This window comes from Myotis lucifugus, unplaced genomic scaffold, assembly GCF_000147115.1.
Source record: "Myotis lucifugus unplaced genomic scaffold, Myoluc2.0 scaffold_11, whole genome shotgun sequence".
Classification (NCBI taxonomy): domain Eukaryota; kingdom Metazoa; phylum Chordata; class Mammalia; order Chiroptera; family Vespertilionidae; genus Myotis; species Myotis lucifugus.
The window spans coordinates 4,789,764-4,811,892 of record NW_005871059.1 but is presented as its reverse complement, the minus strand read 5'-3'; the positions used below and the strand labels follow the sequence as shown (position 1 = coordinate 4,811,892).

At 39.4% G+C, this 22,129-nt stretch overlaps 1 protein-coding gene across 1 annotated transcript in view; it reads left to right on the top strand.

The window, feature by feature from the left end:
• SAMD5 (sterile alpha motif domain containing 5) overlaps positions 1-18,534 on the top strand; it is a 41,753-nt gene extending 23,219 nt beyond the window's left edge. Inside the window, 1 exon segment of the mRNA XM_006084381.3 lies at positions 15,764-18,534. Coding sequence (XP_006084443.1) covers positions 15,764-15,826 — 63 coding nt within the window. The 3' untranslated portion in view covers positions 15,827-18,534.
• Positions 18,535-22,129: the final 3,595 nt, after the last annotated feature.

Genomic DNA, 22,129 nt, shown 5'->3' with positions numbered 1-22,129 from the left:
TATCAGATGTGTAAGAATGTGAATTCCTGTAACAGTAATTAAATTTGATATTCAAATTTAATTACTGTGTTAATGTTCTTATGTGATGCTTGAATGTTATACTAAATTCAAAAAAGTCACAGATACAGAAATTCTGCCTAAACCTGTCAAATCAAATCAAATGAGAAACCATATGTATATTATTCAGGATAAGATAGAATTATTAAGCTATGCTGTAATAAGAATATACCACCCCCCAGCCCCCTCCCCCCCCACACACACCTCCCTCCCCCCACTCTGATCTCACAACCTCAATAAACAAATACTTATTTCTGGCTCCTGCAAAGTCCAGTGTATGTCGGTAGAGGCTTTCTTCCATCCAGTGACTCAGAGATCGAGGCTCCCTCCATCTAGGGTCCTGTCACCTAAACACATCGCCTCTTCTGGGACAAGAGAACCGCAGATCAGCTCAGGATGTTTTTTAAGAGCATGGCCTGCAAATGACTTCTATTATTTCTACTTACATTCCATTGGCCAGAACTTCATCAAATCTCCCCAACCAATTTCTAGGGGAGCTTGAGAACTACAGTCTTCCTTGGTGCCAAGGAAAAGGAAATAAAAGGGAATTAGGTGAACACCCAGTGTTTCCTCTACTGCAGTACATAAATGCTTCTGCACTCTCTGCATGTAATCATGTGAATTTATAATTGGGAAAATGCCAAGAGGCATGACATCTTTTAAACAATTTTATAATCTCCCCTCTCTGTTCCAACCTATATACCAAGAATTGGAAAGAAAATCAGTTGGTTGTGCCCAAATTCCTCTCACTTGTGACTTGGCAACTCTTAGTTTATCCTGGTCACTTTGCCTCTTTCTTTCCTTTAGTGAGTTTGGCGGCCACACGCAGGCATCACACAGCCACTGGGCAGGTAAATGCCACAGTGCTTCCGGTCAGTCTGTCCCACCGTGGGTCCTGCTTTTCCATCACTGACCCTCCTCCCTTATTCCTCCTGGGAAGTCCTTTCCTTTCATTAGAATTAATGTCACACATTCTGAAGGTTGGAAAGAGTCATTATTTAGCTGTTTAACAGAACACTTCAGCCGATAAGTCTGGTTATGTGTTGGATTAGTTTTCTGTTGCTGCATGACAAATTACCGTGAACGTAATGGCAAAAAATAACACCCATTTATTATCTCATAGTTCAGTAGGTCAATATTGTAGGCAAGCTGGACTGGGTTTTCTGTTCAAGGTCTTATAAGGCCAAAGTCAGCCTGGTTTCAGATGTGGAGGGTTTGGGGAAGAATCTGCTTCAAAGCTCATATAGGCTTTGGGAGAATCCAGGTCCTGAGAGCTGTAGATCTGAGGCCCCCATTTCTTTGTTGGCTGTTAGCTGTGGGCCACTGCCTGCATCCCGAAGCTGACTGAATTCCTCCTCATGTAGCCCCTCCATCTCCTAACCAGGAACGTGGGTCAAGTCCTTCTCATGCTCCCAATCTCACTGACTTGTCTTCTAGCCCAAGAAACACTATGCTTTTAAAGGATTAAATTAGATTAGGCCAACCCAAAGAATCTGTTTTGTTTTGTTGTTTTTTTTTTGTCACATAATTTAACGTAGTCACAAGAATGCCATCCCATCATATATTATTAATAGGTTCCATCTATTCTCAAAAGAGAAGGGGTTGGGCTCATTCTTAGAATTCTGCCTCCTGTATGTGTTTCTGCCCAGGATAAGTTAGAAAGAAAGATTTTGTTTAGTGGAACCTGTAATTTCGCCCAAATACATATTTGAAAGGAAAGATTTCTTTTTACAACAACAATTAGATGTGGATAGGGGAAGAGAGGGTGGCTGGGATTGGTGAGGAGAGAGGATGAATTTTCTTTCAAAGGCTTTGTAATATACAGTAACCCTTGGTTTTTCTCCCATGAAAATGAAGGCATGGTATGATAGATTGGATTAATGGGCTCTAAATCACTCGTCCTCATGGCGCCTCCCTGTGGGGTTCTATGTCCCTGCCCTTTGAACTAGTAGACACATGGCATGCTTTGGTCAATGAAAGGTGAGAACGGTGATGTAGATCTCTTCCAAGCAGAAGCTTTACAAAATTACGAGTGGTTCACAAATTTAATCCTTTCCCTGAAGTCACAATGACTGGCAATGTTCTTGACTGAGACTATTTTGTCCCCTTTGGTCCTGGAGTGAATAAACTGGCACAGAACTATAATAGACCCACATTGGATTTATAGCACGAGAGAAAAATAAAACCTTTGTTGTTGTAAGGCATTGAAATGGTGGGGTCATTTGTTACTGCAGTGTAACTGGCCCATCCTGACTAATACACATGCCTGATACTTGTGTGCACTGGTTTAAATCATCTTGGCCTTAAACTATTCCAGCCACTGATAAGCAAGCAATTCCGCACAGGCTTCAACTCACAGCCTGACAGCTCACTGGCTGAAGCCCCTGCCTTTTGCTTTATGTCCAAATACACCTCTGATTTTGTCATACACTCCTATGGTAGCTGACTAGGCACTCACACATGTGTAAATAGGAAGTGCAGGGAGATTGACACCCAGGAGGCATATCTTGACAAATGGGTAATAGATGCTGAGGTATAAATGTTTCCCTCTTTCTTCTCTTACATGCAGTTCTGAGATGAATTTCTTAAGGCTCCGGCGAAAGTCTTGCAAAATTGAACAGCATATCACCAAGTGGCAAACTCCATAAACATCCGCGTGTTGGCTTTCCCTGGTTTCTTTTACTCTCCCCAACCCCTACATAATCCGCCTGTACATAAATCCTTGTCTCAGGCTCTGCTTGGTGGGGGAACATGACTGTCACCAGTTGGAACCTCATTTAAATGATCCAATCGGAGCATTATCCACCACCAGAATGAATTATTTACATAATTCGGCAGCGGAAAGAATTACACTGTGCATTTATAGAAACTTGCAAGCATAAACACTTTGCCACTCAGCCTGGAAGTTATTGTTAGATTTGCTGATCCAAAAATAAGGCCTCCCCCCTCCCACGCACACAGATTAATCTGTCATTAGTTTTGGTCCACAGTTGTTGGTTGGGAGGAGCTCATGTTTTCAAGATTTAGTGATGTGTTGGATAGCCTGTTGTTCAGCAAATGTTTCCTTGTTACAGCACAACTGAGGTTGTGGTAGACCTGTAGTTCTATGGCACCTTGTTGCCCTTGAGCTCTGAGCTGCCAGTCCACTGACAGTGCCATGTGGGACGTTTGTCAGGCATCATGGGAGATGCCTTGTTTAGGAACTGAATTGGTTCAGTTCCCATAGCATCTTGGCTCTGTTTCTTCTCTGCCTCCTTGTCAGTCTGTTCCCTAGAAATCTTAAAATCACAGCATGATAGAACTGGAGGGTGTCTTAAGATCATCTAACCAAACTCCTGTTTCATAGGTCAAAAAAGTCCACAGATGTTAAGGAAAATGATCCACTTGGGGGGGGGGCAGGGAAAGAAATTGAAGGGGATGCAATTTATAAGAAGATATCGTGTGTGTTTTTTAACATAATTATATTCTTGATTGTGATGCTCTTAAACGAGCCACAAAATTCTAAGCACTCACAATGCAAGTGTGATTTTTAACTAAGGCTTTTTCCCGCACCCCACCCCCAATCTGAATGTTAAGGTGGCAGATGCATAACTAATCTTAGCTGAATCTATATTAAGAAATCAGCAAGGTGTCTTTATTTAACTTGCATAATCTGTGAATATAATGTAGTGTGAAATAGCATGACTTTGCACATTACCGTATGTCCTGAAATAAAAACAACTTCTCCTTTAAAGTGATAGTAAAATGCAATAATGTGGACGGTTATTTTACATTTGTTCTCAAAGGGAATGAGAAAAACAGAAGGAAAGAATTGAGGAACTTGTTTCTAAATGTGATTTCAGCAGATGTATGTACCATTTTAAATTCTATTTTATCTGAGAGACAAAAGCCAGCTATTGGAATTGCTATGTCATACAGGAGACACTCGTGTCAACGGAAGGGGGGTTAAAATCCCTTGTTATGCTGGTTTTGAATTTCTGAAAAATATCCAATCCATTGAGCTTCTGTGTTTTTGCTTGTGGATGTTTCCATGGATCTGTGTTAGTTCCAGGAAATTGGGGTCCTTCGTATCTCTGGAACCAGGCGTGGTTCCCGCAGAAACTGCATGGGATTATCAGTTTCCCTGTTTGACATCATTGCTGTAGTGGGTCGGTTCCTGAAGGAGAAAACAATGACACATTGTAAGGCCCAACTGGAAGATTGTGTGGAGAGGAAAGACGGCTATTCTGATTGAAGACAGAAAAAAATGTGGGCCTTTAGCTTCTTGAAGTACTGCTCTGAGGTCTTCTTGGCTGGCATACACTAACCAGTGCAAGCATGTAGCTATGACCACTCAGTGTTCTATTGAAGTCGGGACGCTGGGGTCTGATTTTTCACTTGGTGAGCCAGTCTTTATTTGAATGTTTTTGAATTTCTTCAAGAATGCGATTTTAGCTTCTGATGATTCTCTTCCTCTGGGAAAGTGGCTCCTAATTCGAGGAGCATGGACCCTCAAGGAATTAACAGGAGGGTCCTGGAAACTATTTGGTACCAACCACTGTGAGTGGATATCTAATAGATAATGTTTTGTATACATTTACTTGAAGGTGTTCTTAAGTTCTTGGTCACTTTTAAAGCAAGACTTTTTCTCGATCCAAGGGTAGCAGGAAAGTAAGAGAAATAGAATAGTAAAGTTACATTTTCTTTAACATGTGTGTGCATGCACACACATGCACATGTGGGGAGGGTCTATGTTTTTAAAGAATTAAAGAGGTTTTCATGCTTGAACAAACTGAGAACTGCTACTAGGGTGGTTATGTTCTATAGGATATGCTTCACAAAGCTAAGTGAAGTTCTTAAAAGTTAATGGCTAGACAGTGCTTAAAGCATACACATTCATGATTTATTCTAATAACTTTTGTGGAAGACTAACTTAATGCTGCCACACATTTGTTATGTTTTGTCCGGGAGATGCGACTACATATCCATGCCTTTTACAGGGTGGGTTTATGTCACTCAGTGACTTAACCAGGCAATAGAATTCCATGCCTTTTATGAGGAAGAGCTTAGAACAAACATCTGGATACTTTATATATATAGACGTACACTGTGCCAGATATTGTCCTAAACAGTTTTATGACTATTAACTGGTTTAATCCTCAAAACAGCACTGTGAGAGATGTAGGTACAATTGTTGGTTCCATTTTTTAGATGGGAAACTGAAGTATAGAGCCATTAGGTTAAGTAATGTGCTCAAGGCTACCCATCCAAGAAGAAGGAAACTGGGTTTCATTCCAGTCTGAGCAGGGATCTCTGTACTGCTTGCGCAGGGGACTTTGTTTCTCTCCTGGCAGGAAGGGATTCAGTGACTGCTGAGGAATACCTGGAGGATAGGCTGGTTTCGATTGAGATAGTATATACCCTACATGTCCTCCACTTCCCACCCTGCCCTAACATCACACACACACACACACACACACACACACACACACACACATTACCCTGAGCTTACTCTGGACACTGTGACATTAGGCTACCCTGGTGTAACTGCAGTGCCCTTTGATCTGGGCTTTGCTCCCAAACCTTGTAGAACTGTCACTTCATAGTAGCAAGTATGTGTGGTAAAGACCTCCAGTGTATAATGGGTCTCAGTCCTATTTGCCTATTTTTCTGCTTCAGGTAATCCATTTACATGTCCTCAGAGTTCATTTGGACAATACCAGTATCTTGAGGATTATTCTGATGACTTTATAGGTACTGTGCCTTTAAAGGAATTAGCTATGGGTCCTTGAATCCCAGAATGATGGTGTCAGAGCATGTTACATACTTTCCTGAGACATTTGAAAGTGCCCCTCCTTCCCCTGCCAAAACCAGAGAAGAAGTGGAATGATAGAAAACAACATAGACACTCTAGATAGTCCTTCACTCTGGCTGCCAATAAACATGCAAATGTGCTTTCCAAGGAATTGCTGAAGAGGATATGGTCATAGTTTTGCTTCCCTGCCCATTCTAATTTGGCAGGTGAAGTCAAGGCCCAGTGGAGGCCCTGCTCCAGTGATTGAGAAGCTGGGACTGGACCAAGGATTATATTGATGCTGCAGGCTAGCTGTTCCCAGAATTGCCCAAGTCATTTCAAAAGCTGTTGTTATTGTCAAGGTTGGCAAGTAGAATCCCTTAGAGAAGTATTTTTTCCTGGCCAGCTCAGCTGTCTTTGCAACCCCTCTCACCAGACAGGTGAAGAAAATCAACTCACCTTCATGGCTTGAAGCCTCCAGAGTTTGCATGGGGCAGAGCCAGATGGGAGGGGGGCAGGAGGGTGAATACAGAGCAATTGTTAGGAAGAGCTCTCGTTTCAAAGCATATACTTATATTGCAGACTAATGAGTTGATCTGAGGCTTGCTGGTGCTGATTTTGAGACCTCTACCTTGACTCTCCATCTAGAAGTGATGTAGAGCAAGGGTTCTCAAAGTGTGGTCCTCACATCTTTGGGGGTCTCAGAGATCCTTTTAGGGGGTCTGCGTGGTAATAATTGTTTCATAGCAATGCTGTGACATTATTTGCCCTTTTCACCTTGTGGACACTTGCACTGGGAGCACAAAAGCAACAGTGGTTGAAAGTGCTGGCACGTGAGTGCCAATCAAGGCAGTGGCACCAAACCATATTAGCACCTATTGTAGTCTTCATCTGTTCGCATGCCAACAAGAGCCACTGTCCTAAAAATATCCTTGATGAAGTAGTGGAAATTAGTAAGTTTATTAAAGTTCAACCTTTGCGTAGGTTTTTAAAAAAAATATTCTGTGCCATAAAATGGAACTACTCATAAAGACTTCTGTTGCAAATGGAAGTGTGTGTGTACCTTGTCTCCTTGCAAACCACCTCTGCTATTGTTTGAGTTGCTAGCTGAATTAGCAGCTTTATTCATGGAACATCATTTTCACTTGAAAGAACAACTGAAGAACAAGCCATAGTTAGACTTGGGCATTTGGCAGATAATTTCTCAAAGATGAGTAAAGTGGACCTAATATTTCAAGAAAAACAATTGACAATGTTTGTTAAAATAAAATTTAAATATTTAAGTAAAAATTATATTTTTGGAAAATTTGTATTTGCCACAGTGAGCTTGACAGTTACTCAGTAATAGACTTGAAGGCTTTCTTTGATCAGAGGGATGGTGATATTAATCAACATTCTTTTTTTACATTGAATAATGGATTAACATTCGGAAGGTCTGCATAACTCAGGAACCCAATATTTTTCAAATGACCAATGCATGATGTTACCAAATCATGATGGGAAGAGATCCATTAAGAATGGAAGATGGACCAATGGTTTTTATGTAGTAGAGAATAAAAAGCTCATTGGTATGGATTCAGATTTCACATTGCAGCTGACTTTTAAGACACTATCTGTTGTCAAGTTTTGTCATGGTATCAAAAAGCATATCTACAATTACCTCTTTTAAAAAGCTATTAAAATATTTTCTTTTTTAAAGTGATACATCTGTGGAGGACAGATTTTTTTCATATATTTCATCTAAAAAAACATATTGCCATAGAACAAATGTGAATGATGTGAAAATCCAGTTGTCTATCAAGTAAAGAGATATGCAAAAATGCAAAACAATGCCATCCTTCTTATTAATTCTTTAGGAGGGGAATATATTTATTTTACATAAAGATATGTTATTATGTTGACGTATAAGGCATTCAATATTTTATATTTTAAATGAATTTAATATTTTAAACCTTTCTTAGTTGTAATTTCAAATATAGTAAATATCAATAGTTATAACCCACATAAACAGAAGCTCTTTGGGATCCTTAAAGCTTTTAGTGTTCTCTGAAAGTTTGAGAACACTAAAATAGGATAGTGAAGTGTTTGCCAGCTGGAGGTTTCTGAGCTGTCAGAGGAGTTTTAAAAGTTGTCCAGGGCCCTAACTGGTTTGGCTCAGTGGATAGAGCGTCACCCTGCAGACTCAAGGGTCCCAGGTTCAATTCCGGTAAAGGGCATGTACCTTGGTTGTGGGCACATCCCCAGTAGGGAGTGTGCAGGAGGCAACTGATCGATGTTTCTAACTCTCTATCCCACTCCCTTCCTCTCTGTAAAAAATCAATAAAATATATTTTTTAAAAAAAGAAATGTTCTTTCTAAAAAAAAAAAAAAAAAAAGTTGTCCAGGTTGGGAATAGTGACTGTTTAATTATATATCTTTAAATAACTCAATAGAAATTATTTAAATATTTTCTTCTTTAAAATGAAACCCTCACAGAGCTCAAATACACCTACACTGCATATTAAACTCTTCCTCATTCTTCAGTAACTGATATCAAAACAGGAAAATACTGGCAGTTATATTTATCCCTAATTTATTGGAAATAAAAATATCCACATGTCTAGTGTGTTATTTGTAGAAAAATGCTTGTAAATAGTCACTGAAACCTCTCTTGTCTTGCAATTTAAAACAAGTCATAAATATTTAAGTAAATAATAAATAATAAAGTGGATATTAAGCAAAAGAAAAACAATTCTTTCACATGCCGATTTTCTATTTTTGATGTTGTGGTACATAGTTAAATGTCATTCTGCATTTTAATATACATGGAGTCCATGTATAAACACAGTGAATAGTTTTAATGTATTTTTTAAGTTCTATTTTTCTTACATAATTAATTTAAACAGTTTGCACCATTAATTTAATAGGTGATAGTCAAAATTTTTCTTATACATTATGAATTACATTAAATATTATGGTATATCTAAGTAATCATTTTTCACATTTAATATTCTGAATAAAAACAAAATGAGGTGATTAAAAATATTCCTAAGAGCATTTGAGAAATGATGTATTTATATGAAAGAGATCTGTATCAGTTTCTGAGGGCTGCTATAACAAAAGTACTATGTTCCCAGTCAAAAATGATTGGGAGTGCAGACACACTTTTATAAGGTTGGACTTTGCTGTTGGACACAAGCACTCTGTCAGGTTATCTGCACTTGAAAGTCTCAGATTTCTCATCTATAAAACTGGGTTTCATGATAGACATTACATTGACTTGTGAGAAGTAAGGGGATTACGTATAAAAATATACAATGTTCTCAGCACAGTGCCTGATGCAGAGAGATGTCACTCAATAAATATTAGTAGTTTTTACTCTTGCCAGGTTAGGCAGGTAATGACAATCACAATATGCACTATAAATGCACAGTTAGTGGCAAGTTTATTGATGATAGTCATAATAAGAGTTAGTGTTAATGGTGATTTCAAAGTCCACTAATACCTAATAATGGATGGTTTTACTGTGAGTAGGTAGATGAGAGAGAGACAGAAGGATACAGGGAAGGACAGAGAGATGAGAACTTTAAGTGAGCAGCCAATGAGCCATATTTAGAGACAAACATTGCTATAGACTAAATGTTTGTGTCCTCCCCAAACTCCTAGGGTGAAACCTAATCCTTATTGTGATGGTATTTAGGGGTGGGGCCTTTGGGAGTTGATTAGGTCATGAGGGTGGAGCCCTCATGAATGGGATTAGTGCCCTTAGAAAAGAGGCCCCAGAGAGCTTCCTTCTGCCATGTGAAGACACCTCAAAAAGATGGTATCCATGAACCAGGAAGAGGCCCTCCTCAGACACTGAATCTGTGGACACTTTGATCTTGGACTCTCCAGCCTCCAGAAATATGAGAAATGAGTTTCTGTTGTTTATAATTCACCCAGTCTGTGGTATTCTGTTATAGTAGCCCGAGCCGTCATCAATAGGACTTTTTCGTCAAAAGACTTATCAAATATATTTTATTAAAGAGTTGCAATGGAGAACAGAACCCTGATGTTCAGAATGCTCTAGCATTTATCATTATCTTGGATCTGGATTTGTGTTACACATTTATAGGCCTATGTCTGTCTTAATCACTATTTGGGGTGGTATTTAGAGACACTGAAGCATAATACAGGGGAATTCTAAAATCCATATCACTGTAATTCCACACAGTCCAATCCAGCTGAATCTGCCCTCTTGCAGCTGTCAGAGTGACTCCATGCAACTTCCCTTAGTGGCTATTTCAGACTCCGTCCACCACTCCCAACCTGCACCTCTCAACAACTCTTCTTCAAATAGCCTTGGCTCCGTCATTACTGAGAACCAGAAATCCCCTGTAATGAACTCCCTCCCCTCCTCCCTCCCTCTCTCCTTCATCTCAAAATGTGTTGACATCTTCGCCCATCTGCTCTTCTTTGCCTCTATTTCAGATGAGGAATTACTAATCCCTCCCATCATATTTCCTCTTGGCCCAAGTAATAATTATGTTCATAATTATCCCTTTATTGTCTTGCACTTAGTCTCTCTTCATAGAGTCCTTCCGCTCCTTCTATACATTCCCTCTTTGTTCCCGCAATCACTGGCCCCACCAGCTACCATTTTGTCTCCTTAATTGTACTTTAAACTTCTGGAAAGAGTAGTGACCTAGCCCCAGCTTCATGTCGTGACAAGCTGTTAATTATTAAAAAATTATTGAAAGCACAGTCTAGAAATCCCAACAGTTAATCTTCCTGGTAGAGATAAGACACGGCTGTCACTGCATGGCAGTGAGGAGGCCTGGCCTCTGAGAGCCTGGTCTCCCAGAGCTTGCCACCACGTGCAGGCCACAACCCCTGTGTGGGAATTTAGCAGGTTCAGCGTACTCAGTGATGATTATAACAAAATGCTTTTAAGAAAACGGATTTACATAGCTGTTTAGTTGGGAAGAATTATAAAATCAGTTAATGCCCTGAGGATAGCATAAGCAAAGGGGCTTTTATCTTTGAACCCCTGAATTTGTTCCTGAGAATTTTCTGAATGATAAGCAGGTAGGAAAATTTCCAGCTTCTCCAGTAAACTTTGCATTTGCTGAAAACCTGTGGATAAGTCCTGAGTGAAGATTAGAACCATGTGGGTTGCGTGGAGGTAGGGAGAAGCTGTGCCTTTATTAAAACCCACTTACTTTGTTCCAGGAAGTAGGTAGTAAGTCAGTATTTGCCAAGGACACACCATAGATGAAGATAGGATGTTGGTCCATAATATGTGCATAGCATTTGGGTATTTATGTGTAAAGTAAAAAAAAAAAAAAAGTATATATGTAGCCCTGGCCTGGGTTGCTAACTGGTTAGAACATCAGCCCAAGCACTGAAGGGTCTTGGATTTGATGCCTGGTCAGGGCAGGTACCTGGGTTTTGGGTTTATTCCCTGTCCCTGGTCAGTTCATGCAAGAGGCAACCAATCGATGGATGTGTCTCTCTCATATAGATATTTCTCTGTCTCCTTTTGCTCTCCTCTTCCCTCTTCCCTTCCACTCTCTAAATATCAATGGGAAAAAAAATCCTTGGGTGAGGATAAAAAAAAAGTACATATGTAGATTATTCTGGAGGAAGTTAAACATTTTTCTAGTCTATAGAGTCCCTAAGAAATCTACCCTTGAGATTCCTCTAGCAGAACAAAGGACCTGCATCCAGCTAGCTATCTAACATAAGGCATCCTCCAGCCTGTTGGGGTCTGGGAGGCAGCCAGGGCCTCCCCAGTACAGCAGCTGAGAAAAAACCCTCTGAGGGTTTTTACTTGGGCCAAGTAATACATAAGCCCTCTGAGGCCTTTATGGAATTGAAAGATGGCCATTAAGATACATGTGGGTTTAGTGTACATATATTGATAACTTTTTCTCCGATGTATAGGCAAAAGAATTTATATGTCTATCTGACTTGCTTGTCTAAAATGTCCCAATAGGATCTTAGATTGCTGAGAAATTCTATGTAAAAATTGTAGTGCGGACAAATCAATCAACCAGCAATAGTAGTGTGTGACGTTATCTATAATGTCCCCGCGGGAGACATAAAGAAGTATAAAATGTAGTTTCTGCCCTTGGAGGAGTTTACAATTAAAATGAGGCTGTATTGAAGCTCCCTCTCTCTAAGCAGATTCCCAACCTTCCTTGATCCCATAATGATAGGCCTTGTGCTGAATGTTGGTCAACTCAACTTGAGAAAGTCATGAGGAGGAAACATATCCTGTCACCACGCACCCAGAGGTTCAGCTTAGTGCCCCTTTTTTGCCATCTAGGAGTAGAGGAGGGAACATTTGTACTGTCATTCCTAATTAATTTTTTTCCTACAAGACATTTGCCCCCAATTGTAAAGAAATTGCATGGACTGTCACTGTATAGTCACCAGTTTTATTTATTTTTTACTTTTTAAAAAATATATTTTTATTGATTTCAGAGAGGAAGGGAGAAGGAGAGAGATAGAAACATCAATAATGAGAGAGAATCATAGATTGACTGCCTCCTGCATGCCCCACACTGGGGATGGAGCTCTAAACCCAGGCATGTGCCCTGACCAGGAATCGAACTGTTACCTCCTGGTTCAGAGGTGGACACTCAACAGCTGAGCCAGGCCTGCCAAGCACCAGTTTTATTTTTTATCCCAGCAACCAAATGTGGAGAATTTATGTTTGTTGGTTCTGTATCTGCAATGGAGCTACAGCCTTAGAATAATATCACAATAGAGAAATAACTTCTAAATGGGTTAGCCCCATATAATTCTGATTGCCTTTAATTAGGGGCAAATCACAAGCTAAAAGGAGTTACATATTTGAAACCAGTTAAAAATCAAAATAATAAATGGAGAAAAAAATGTAACCTCAGAAATCTTAATTTTTAGCTATAGAATTGCCGTTTCTTTATTCATTAAATAACGTTGTCTGCCCCGTCCTGTTTCTCTGTTTGGAACTGTAACATGGATTAGGAGAATTGCCAAATATCTATGAAATGAGAGCTTTCCTCCCACCCTTCCCATCCCCCATAATAGCCCAAAACAAATTAGACTGAGAAAGTCACACAGTTCAGCCCAAGAATTAGATTTGTACGGCCCTAACACAAGAACTCTGTGATTGAGAGAAGTCTCCAAGGCAGGTAAGGGGAGAATTAGGTCAGCTGGAGTATAGACCGTTCAGTAATGTTTCCTAGAAATAGGGAGATAACATTACAAACTGCTGGCATTCATTTACAAACTCTGGCTATAAAAATAGCAAAACTTCAGGAGCATTAACAGAGCCAAAAGTAGAACTTGCTGTTTATTGTTCCAGAGGTCGGCTTTCATGAAGTTTGAGAAAGGACCAGATTTGAGGCCATTGCTCTCATGATTTTTATGTCAACCTCCTACTACATCCAGAGAAGACTATACACACATAAAAATAGACTTATTATTGCTGTTTGTGGCATGAAGAAAGAACTTTTTTCTTTGTGGGAGAACTTTTTCTGGGAGTATGCCAGATAATTTAGGGGGGATTGAAATATGAATAATGTGTGCTGAGGGGAGCGGCTGTGGGAAACGAGGCTGGACTACCTGTGCCTGTGTGCCCAGAAGACTTATTTTCATCAGTTATCTCCTTCAAGTTGGTCGGAATTTTAAGCATCTGCTCATTCCTATCCCACTCGACAGGAATGGGACCTAGTAGGAGCAGGGCTGTCCCAGTGCATGTGAGCTGCCAGAGCAAGGGGGACCGTGTGTAACAGGGAAATTACCAGCGTTTCTATGGTCATGAAGCAACATGTGCCCGGCTAATTACTGTTCTCTGTGACTGCTCTCGCCTCTCGAAACGCTCCATGGCCCAACCGCGGAAATCCTGTTTGTCTGCCTCCCACCATCTCCCCCAAAGAATGAAAAACAGTAACTTGCAAGGCTGGGCTTGTTTAATGAATGCAATTTGTTTTTGTTGAGTCAAAGACGTGAGGTTTCTGAGGCTGTAAACTTGATGCTAGATTTGTGAAGGACTCCATGGTCCTCATCTTTAGATAAGTTCAGTGTGGAGGGTGTGTCTACACTTGCTGGCTGATAACCGGTCCAAAGGCATTTTTCTTTATTTTTATAGGTTCCTAGAATAAAGTGACCTTTAATGGTAGGCGAGGCCATCTTCCTGGCTTCAGGCAGAGCTATATCTAGCATGGTGACATCTGAGCATCTTTTATGTTAATAAGAATGTCCTCACGATTCTGCCTCCTCCCTTGGTGATCCTGTTCTTGCCCTTAGTAACTGCTGATGTTGGAAATAGTGGCTCTTTCTGTTGCTGTTTTTTTTTCTGATAGAAATAGCGAGTTATCTTGCACTCTAGAGTAACTATAGAGTTTGGTAATATCTTTTCATTTATTCATTATTAGAGCATTCAAAACCAAACAGTTTTGCTTTCTTTATAGTAAGCTGAACTTGCCCTCACTCCCCACCAAAAAACCCCTTAGTTTTGTGAAGATTGAACATCACTTTTTCAAAGTGTGTAACAGGAGGTAATTTTAATAGATGTATTGGCTTAGCTGTGGTTTCTTTGAGTGACTACTTGAATATATTAGTTAATAATAAATTATTACTTAGTATTACAGAAAAAAAAACACACCTGAAAATAGCTTGATTCTCTGGAGAAAGAAACTTTCTGTGCATGGTTAGTAATACTTGCCATATAGATGCAATTGCTGGATAATGTTATCCAAACTAATTAATGATGACATATTAGTTAACATATTGCCATCAGCAGGTGGCTTTCTGAGCAGAGGTGAAAATGGCATGTGCTCAAACAAATTGTTGTACCCTCGAGAAATGTATACAGTTGTTTTTTAAAAGAATCTTTGTAATGATGCCTGGAATATGAGTTATTTCTGTAAAGCACAAAACTGGGGGCAGGTAGGAGAGATGCAGACTAGAAAAACAAAACAAAAGAAAGCAAAATTGGTTCCACCTTTCCCAAAAGCTTTTCCAATTAAAAACAAAAACAAAAACCCAACAAGCGCACAGTTGAATCTACCAGCACAATTTGCCTGTCCTGTCAGAATCTTGGGAAAGACTCAGGTGTCCTCTCTTCCTTCGTACTCTCCTTCCTTCCTCTCCTTTGTCCATTTCAGAGCTGTCAGGGTGTCTTGGCACGGGGCATGGCTGTGACAGATGGGCAGGGAGCTGTAATCTGTTGCTGTCTTTCGATTGCAGAGGAATCATTGTGACAGTGAAGGGGTTAAAATGGTCAACACCTATCAGAGTTTGCCGATAATTAGTGTAATCTCAATCCCAGAACACTGACACAGATGACCACACAAGGATGGATTCTACTAAATGCTGCTTCGGAAGAAATCCTTATCAATCTCTTCCCAGCACTTGTGGAACCATGCATTTTTAAAATGCATATGCGAAAAAGTTACTGTTTCTGCATAATATGTGTGATTATGATAAAAGATGATTGTGAATCAGTTTCATTTTGGAAGGTGCATTTTGAATTAGCACTTGCAGATACAGGTTAATTGATATGCACCCTCTGAGCCTGAGGCGTGTAGCCTTTAGAAGGTTTCACAGTGTGTTGACTGTTACTCTATTAGTAAGGATGCTGAGGTATAGTATTGAGTGGTGGTTTAGGAAGGCAAATTACAAGTTTATGTAATTTTGTGTTACTATGTCTGACAAGCAACATAAAAGGAAAAAGAAACAGACCTCTTGAAAACAAAACTTGAGAAAAATAGGCTTGAGAAAAAGAAAATATATTTTTGTTGATTAGCTTCAAAGAGAAAATGCATAGATAAAAAGCAGACTTTAAAGCTGTTTTTCAAAAGTCCAAGTGGTAACCAGAAAGGGATAAATATGACTTAAAAATAGGAGCAGGAATCCATGCTGAACTAGGGGAAGAATGGGAAAAGGAGAACTTCAATAACCCCCCTATGTTCAAATCCACAGGTCCCATTGGCTGGCATCCTAGAGTACTTAATGAATTGGCCGAAGTCATCACAGAACCGCTAGATATCATTTTTGAGAACTCGTGGAGGACTGATGAGGTGCCTGAAGACTGGAAAAGGGCATATTTAGGACACCTTCTTTCAAAAAGGGAAATGGATGGTGACCCTGGAAATACTCATCAGCTTAAATTTTGCTTGGAAAAATTCTGGAATAATCAGTACACTGGGTAACTAACCTACACATAGCTAGAAATGAGGCAGTGAAAGATCACACATTAAGAAGTACTGAGTTCATTTTTAAAGGACACATCATTGCAAGATACAGTCTTTTGCATATTTTGGGATTCTTCCCTCTATTCTATGAGCTCTTGATGAAAATAAATTAGTTTGGCTAAGGTTTTTGGAATTAATTTTAAGTGTAACACTAGACAAGAAGCAGGTTTCTGGCATTTGCTAGTAATTACATCATTTTGAAATTAACCTGTAACTTGAGAATAGTAGCTTTAATTTTGTATTTTAACATACTCTTTTTTTCTCTTTTTATATGGGACCATGTTTTCATAGGTTGGGATGTTTATATAATTCTATATAGGCTAGTTTGGTGAGGGAATTCTTATTTTAAGGTGCTTTCTATGTTCATTTCATATATATAGGTACATTTATAAAGCTGACTAATTAAGGCACATCACCAAAGGAAGCCGATTTTTTCTAACTTTTTTAAAAAAAATTAATCTGGCTGAAGTTCAGTGTTAGGGCCCATAGACTGTCCTGCTCTGACACACACTGAGCAAGAGCCAGCTCTGGGCCTTGGTGGCTGGTTTTCTTCATTCGGTGGACACTGCCACTTCCGGGGCCTCGCCTCACCCCACCTCACCCTGCTCCCCAGGTGTCTGACTTCAGGTCTGTGGGGGCAGGGAGGTGGGAGTTCAGAACCCGGTCTAACCGCAGCCAAGATGGAGAACAGAATGAGGTGGGAGGAGGAAATTAGGATGGCTCTGGAGTTTTTCTGATTCCTGTTGTTCTTGCCTTTGGATATTGGCAGTTTTATTTTCTGCTGAGAAAATGCAACCATGTTGATAAGACCAAAAATTTAGTTAAAAGGGGGTCATCAAAAGAGATATAGACATGCAACAAGCTCTCGAGTCAGGCAGCTCCTGAGAGGAGCTGAGCCGAATCTTCCCTGTGCTACTGAGAAGTAAGAGATGCCGGTTTACAGCAGCGTTGTGATGCTCCAGAGTTGGAAACACTCAAAGGGAAAGAAACCTACATTCATTTCTTCCTGGTACGCACCTGGTCCCCAGGAATGGGTAGGCAGGGAAGGGTGATCTTATCACAATACTGCTTTAAAAAAATCTAAGGTTTACATGGTTTAGCTACTTCTAGAGATTAATTTAGATACTAGATAAATTCAGTCTCATTCTTCACTATAAATTCCAGGAAATTAAGCTCTAAATGTTTGTACAAGTTTTCTTTTAAACATACATAGCTTGCAGTTTTATAAGAATTATACTGCAAACTTCAATCATGGTTCTTCAAGTGAACTAGAGTCTTTGAAATTAATAAGCTATATATATTTTTTAAAATTGATTTTTAGAGAAGAAAGGAGAGGGGGAGAGAGAGAGGGAAAGAGAAATAGCAATATGAGAGAGGAACATCAATCATTTGCTTCCCACAAACACCCCGACCTGGGATCAAACCTGCAACTGGGTGTGTACCCTGACCAGGAATTGAACTGGCGACCTTTTGGTGCCTGGGACTACCCGCACTGGGCAGGGCAACAAGCTATACTTTTTAAAGGAGTGTGTCAGGGGATTCTGTAGGTCACAGATATAATTTATTATGATAATAAATGGCTTCCTGTTGGAGACCTCATTTCCAGGTGCAGCACCTGTGGCGGATTTATTTCACAGACATACATTTACACGCATTTGCTGAACTGCTGCTAGAAAGGGACCTGATTTCTGAAAAACCTATTGTTTTCACTGTGGGCATTATGGTACAATGTAATGCAACCAAAAACGGGACTTTCTGGTCATTTCAAGTTTTTTTCTATTTGTGTGATGTCCAAGGTCAGTTATTTTGCCAAATTTAAGTCTTCTCTGTGTGTTGGCTATTAGGGTTTGAAAATAACAGTCCTCTACTTAATTGAAGAGTCACAACCTAGAACGGTGAAATAGCTGATGGATTTTAAAGATTTTTTACCTAAAACTTTACCTAAGTTTTTACCTAACTTTTTACCTAAGACTTTAAAAGAAGCAGAGAAGTATTTCATTAATTCCTTTGCATTAAATCAAGATGAGGTAAGAGTTAGAATGTAAGAGAAAGGTAGTCACCTTGCCATGAACTGTATCTGGTGATAATTGCTCTTACAAGGAGTCATTTTCTCCCCAGTGTTTTTCTTTTGAATCTAACATTTGTGATGCCCTTAAATTTTTGTTATGCAAAAGAAGTAGCTGAGGGACAAGTGTTACCAAAACTAGAGGATTATCCAAATTTGTTTTTCCTAGAACATCAAGAGAGATTAATTACTGACATTTACTTCATAATGAAGAATTTGGAGGATTATGGCAAAGTTTACTTCAAGTTCATTTTAAAACAAAGTTTGTGGGGTGGGGGGAGAAAGATTTTATTCAACATTTTTTTTTCTTGGCCTAGGGAATGCATAATTACCAAAGGACTTTTCAGCAATGCAGAACAGATGCACTCAAGCAGTTTCTCAGTCCAGAGACATTCACAGCACCTTGGTGTTGAGAAAGCAACAAGAACAATAAGAATTGGGTTTGGAGTTCCTCAGGTCTTAGTTCAAAAGCAAGATCACATTCATAGCTTTTTTTTTTTTTTTTTTTTGTCTGTGGTGGATCTAAGAACATAAACTGTAGATAGCATGGGGAATGATCTTGAACAATTATTAAATTCATCACAGCCTTTTATGCTTGTCCATAAAATGGGAAAAATAAATACCTCCTGTAGTGCTTAAGAGGCTTAAGAGTCCTGCAGCCTATACCCACACAGTCCTTGCATCAGTTTGTGGCACATAGTAGGTGCTGAATGCCTCTCTCTCTTTCCTTCTTTGCTATCAGTTACCTTCTTTATTTCCTCTTCTATGAAAGAGATTACCTCAAGACTGACCAGAAAACTCAAACATAAATTGACCTGCTCTTCTTGCTGCCTTGAACCCACTGAATAAGGCCCCTTTGCTTTCTTTTAGGAAGGATAAAAGAAAAAATTACAGTGGCCCCTCGCAGTAGGAGTTGTGTAAATGTTTACTGATTGAGTAAAAGAATGAACAAATTCATGAGGCCAGCACTTGTCAAGTCTGGGAGATAGTCATATAGACACATATGAAAATATCTCGCTAATTTTCCTCTTTTTAAAACAGCTTTAGACTTATAAGTTTGGTGTGCAAATTAGTGAGTAGTATCTGTGCATTTTCCTGTAATTTTGTGACTTGATTTACAAATTAGGGGTGCAAAGGGGCAGTCCCCAATGGCTGCTTCTGGGCTAAATTCCGTCAAGATATGAAGCAGATGACGGTAAGCAGCAAACCCTTCTATGTGAAGAGAAACCAGATGTGCCAGGGTCTGGGAAGCACCTGCGAGAAACCGAGATGGTTCTCATAAGAGTCTCAGTGCTGGAAGCACATCCCTTGCCTGGGTGCTAAGGAATAACAAAGAGAGAGATTCAAGAAAATTAAACTTTTGGACAGAATATTTGGTCTATGTAACTTTGTACAAGTAATACTTAATTAGGTGTCAAAACACCATGTCAGTGGAAGAGTTCTGAATTTTGAAATAAATAAGGAATAAAGAGTTGAATATAATATCCAGAGATACACACAAGCAATGAGCTAGAGCCTGACCTTACATCGCCAGTTCTCCATTCAGACCAAGGGCCAAGTAACAGGGAATTCTTAGAAGAGATTAGCTGACACCTTGTGCTTAGAATAGAGCCATAGAGTTGCTGTATTAAATTACACAAAATAGATTATGCAGAGCAGAGCAAATCAACTAGGCTTTCTTTCTCTTTTAGAATTTCTAATTTTACTCTATGCAGCCTCGATGATCATCAATTAGACATTCCTACATAGATATTTTACACTGTTCAGATTCTTTGATTAGAAAATTCTGTTCAGCTTTATATTAACTTCTATTAACTAATAAAATAACTTTCTACTCCATGATCACTATAGTAGATATTTCCTTAAAAGGCAAAAAAAAGTAGTTTAGAAACATGAACAACGTAACATTTTTACTTATCAAAATAGATGTTTCTTTTAAGATTTTTAAATTCCTAAAAATAAAGTTTTATTTGTCGTTGTTAAAAGATAACTTTTAGAGGAAAATGGGGGGTTAAATTTCACAGTATGAGCTGGGTGGTATGTTTTTGACAACTTGACCAACATTTCTTTCATTGGAACAAAAAGAAGGCACTTTTTAAGTGTTACTTAAGATGACAAATGTCTTTTCTAGATGTATTCTGTAAGATGCCCTTTGTCAGACAAATTTTCCCTTATTATTCCAAAAATGAAATGCTGTGTTGCATGTGTTACGGGAAAGGTGGTATTTGATTGGGGCAAATGTTAGAAATTCTATTGTTCATTGCAGTTGTCACCCTGTTCCCCAAGCTTGACAGTATTCTCAGATCCTTTTTGGGTTTGTAAAGCCATTATTCATTGAACATTTCTGCTTATACAGAAATGTGTGCATGGCCCTGTATAATCAACACGTGTACATCCAAGTAGCCAAGCACAGAGTCATTCCTAGTGAAAGCTGCAGGTTTGGTTTTGTAAATGCCATTACAATCGACACTCTCCCCCCTTTCGGTTATTGTTTTGAGAAGGGATTGTATGAGAAGGCACTATGAAAAGCCTAATTGGAACAGCATTATGAACCATGGAATGTATGCCCGTGCAGCCCTGTGATTTGCAGACATATGTTCATTCTTCAATAAATGTTACGGCGTTCACAGCGGTTCCGCCTTGGCCTCTTTTGTGATCATTTACGTTGGATGAATGGAATACAGCCTGTGCGTTGTTTAAATGGATGATATATAAATGTTTATAGCACTGTAGCATTATGGTTAGCCTGGGAAATTAGAGTTCTAATTCAAAAGAAAGGAAAAAACAAGGCTTCCCACACTGCCTGCACAATTCAAATAAATCATTATGACGTGTACTTAGATGCTTTTATGTGATTGTTACATATGTATATGTTGTGGCTTTCTCCCTATTCCCTCCACCCCACTTCCGACTAAAACAGTACTTGAGGGTGATAGTATGAGATTCTGAACCAGTAATCGTGGCCCACCACAGTGGGAGGGAGGGTGGTGGGATTTACTAGTATTAGGTGGTAGGCAGGGTCATATGCGGAGTTTCTCCACATGCAGTCCTGCTGTGGTTCCCCCAGCCCCCGATTCTCCATCTCAGGGGTCATTAGATCCAGGGTCTACTAGAGTCAGTCCCAGCCTTGCCACTTTCTGGCTTCAGGACCTTCAGCAAATGGAATAATTATTGTAAGTGCTTAGCAAAATAATTAGCACATGAAAAGCAGCCCAAAAACATTACTTCAAAGAAGTTTTATAGTAGTGTTTTGGGTGATGTAAAAATGGCATTGTGATATGTTTCAGTGATTATGAATGGCTGATTTTATTCCCACTGAATATGAGAGGAAAGTAAATTTAAAGCAAGGAGATGTAGAGTAAATATTAGAAAGAAATATGCAAAAATTTGAATTTTAGAAATGAAAGGGACCTTAGAATAAGCAAATCTGATTCAGAAATTATCTAGGTAAGGCACCAAGGAGCCAAGAGTTTGTGACATGCTCACGATAACACGGGTTTGGTGGTAGACAATTGAGATTTTTGTCTGATATCAGATCCTAGAAGTATACCTAAAGGTATCTGTGGCATCTTCAAAAAACACATATCTTCTAGACTGGCCTTAATTTCACCTTAGATCCATGATTTTTCTCAATGGAGTGTTAGCACACTTTTGCTCATAAACTAAAGCCCCCAGCAATAGCAGGGCTCTGCAGGAGCTGAAAACCCAATCTTTCAGCTCTAAAGTCTTAGGCTTCAAGTCTTCCTTGATCTGCAAAAAATGGGTCGAGGACATGAAGAGACACTTCTCCAAAGAAGTCATACAAATGGTCAATAGACAAATGAAAAGATGTTCCCCATTACTAATCATCAGAGAAATGCAAATCAGAACTAAGATGAGATACCACCTCATACCAGTCAGAACGGCTGTTACAAAAAAGACAAGAACTAAGTGTTGATCAGGATGTGGAGAAAAGGGAACCCTTGTGCTCCGCTGGTGGGACTGCTACTATGGAAAACAATGGAGATTCCTAAAAGAACTAAAAATAGA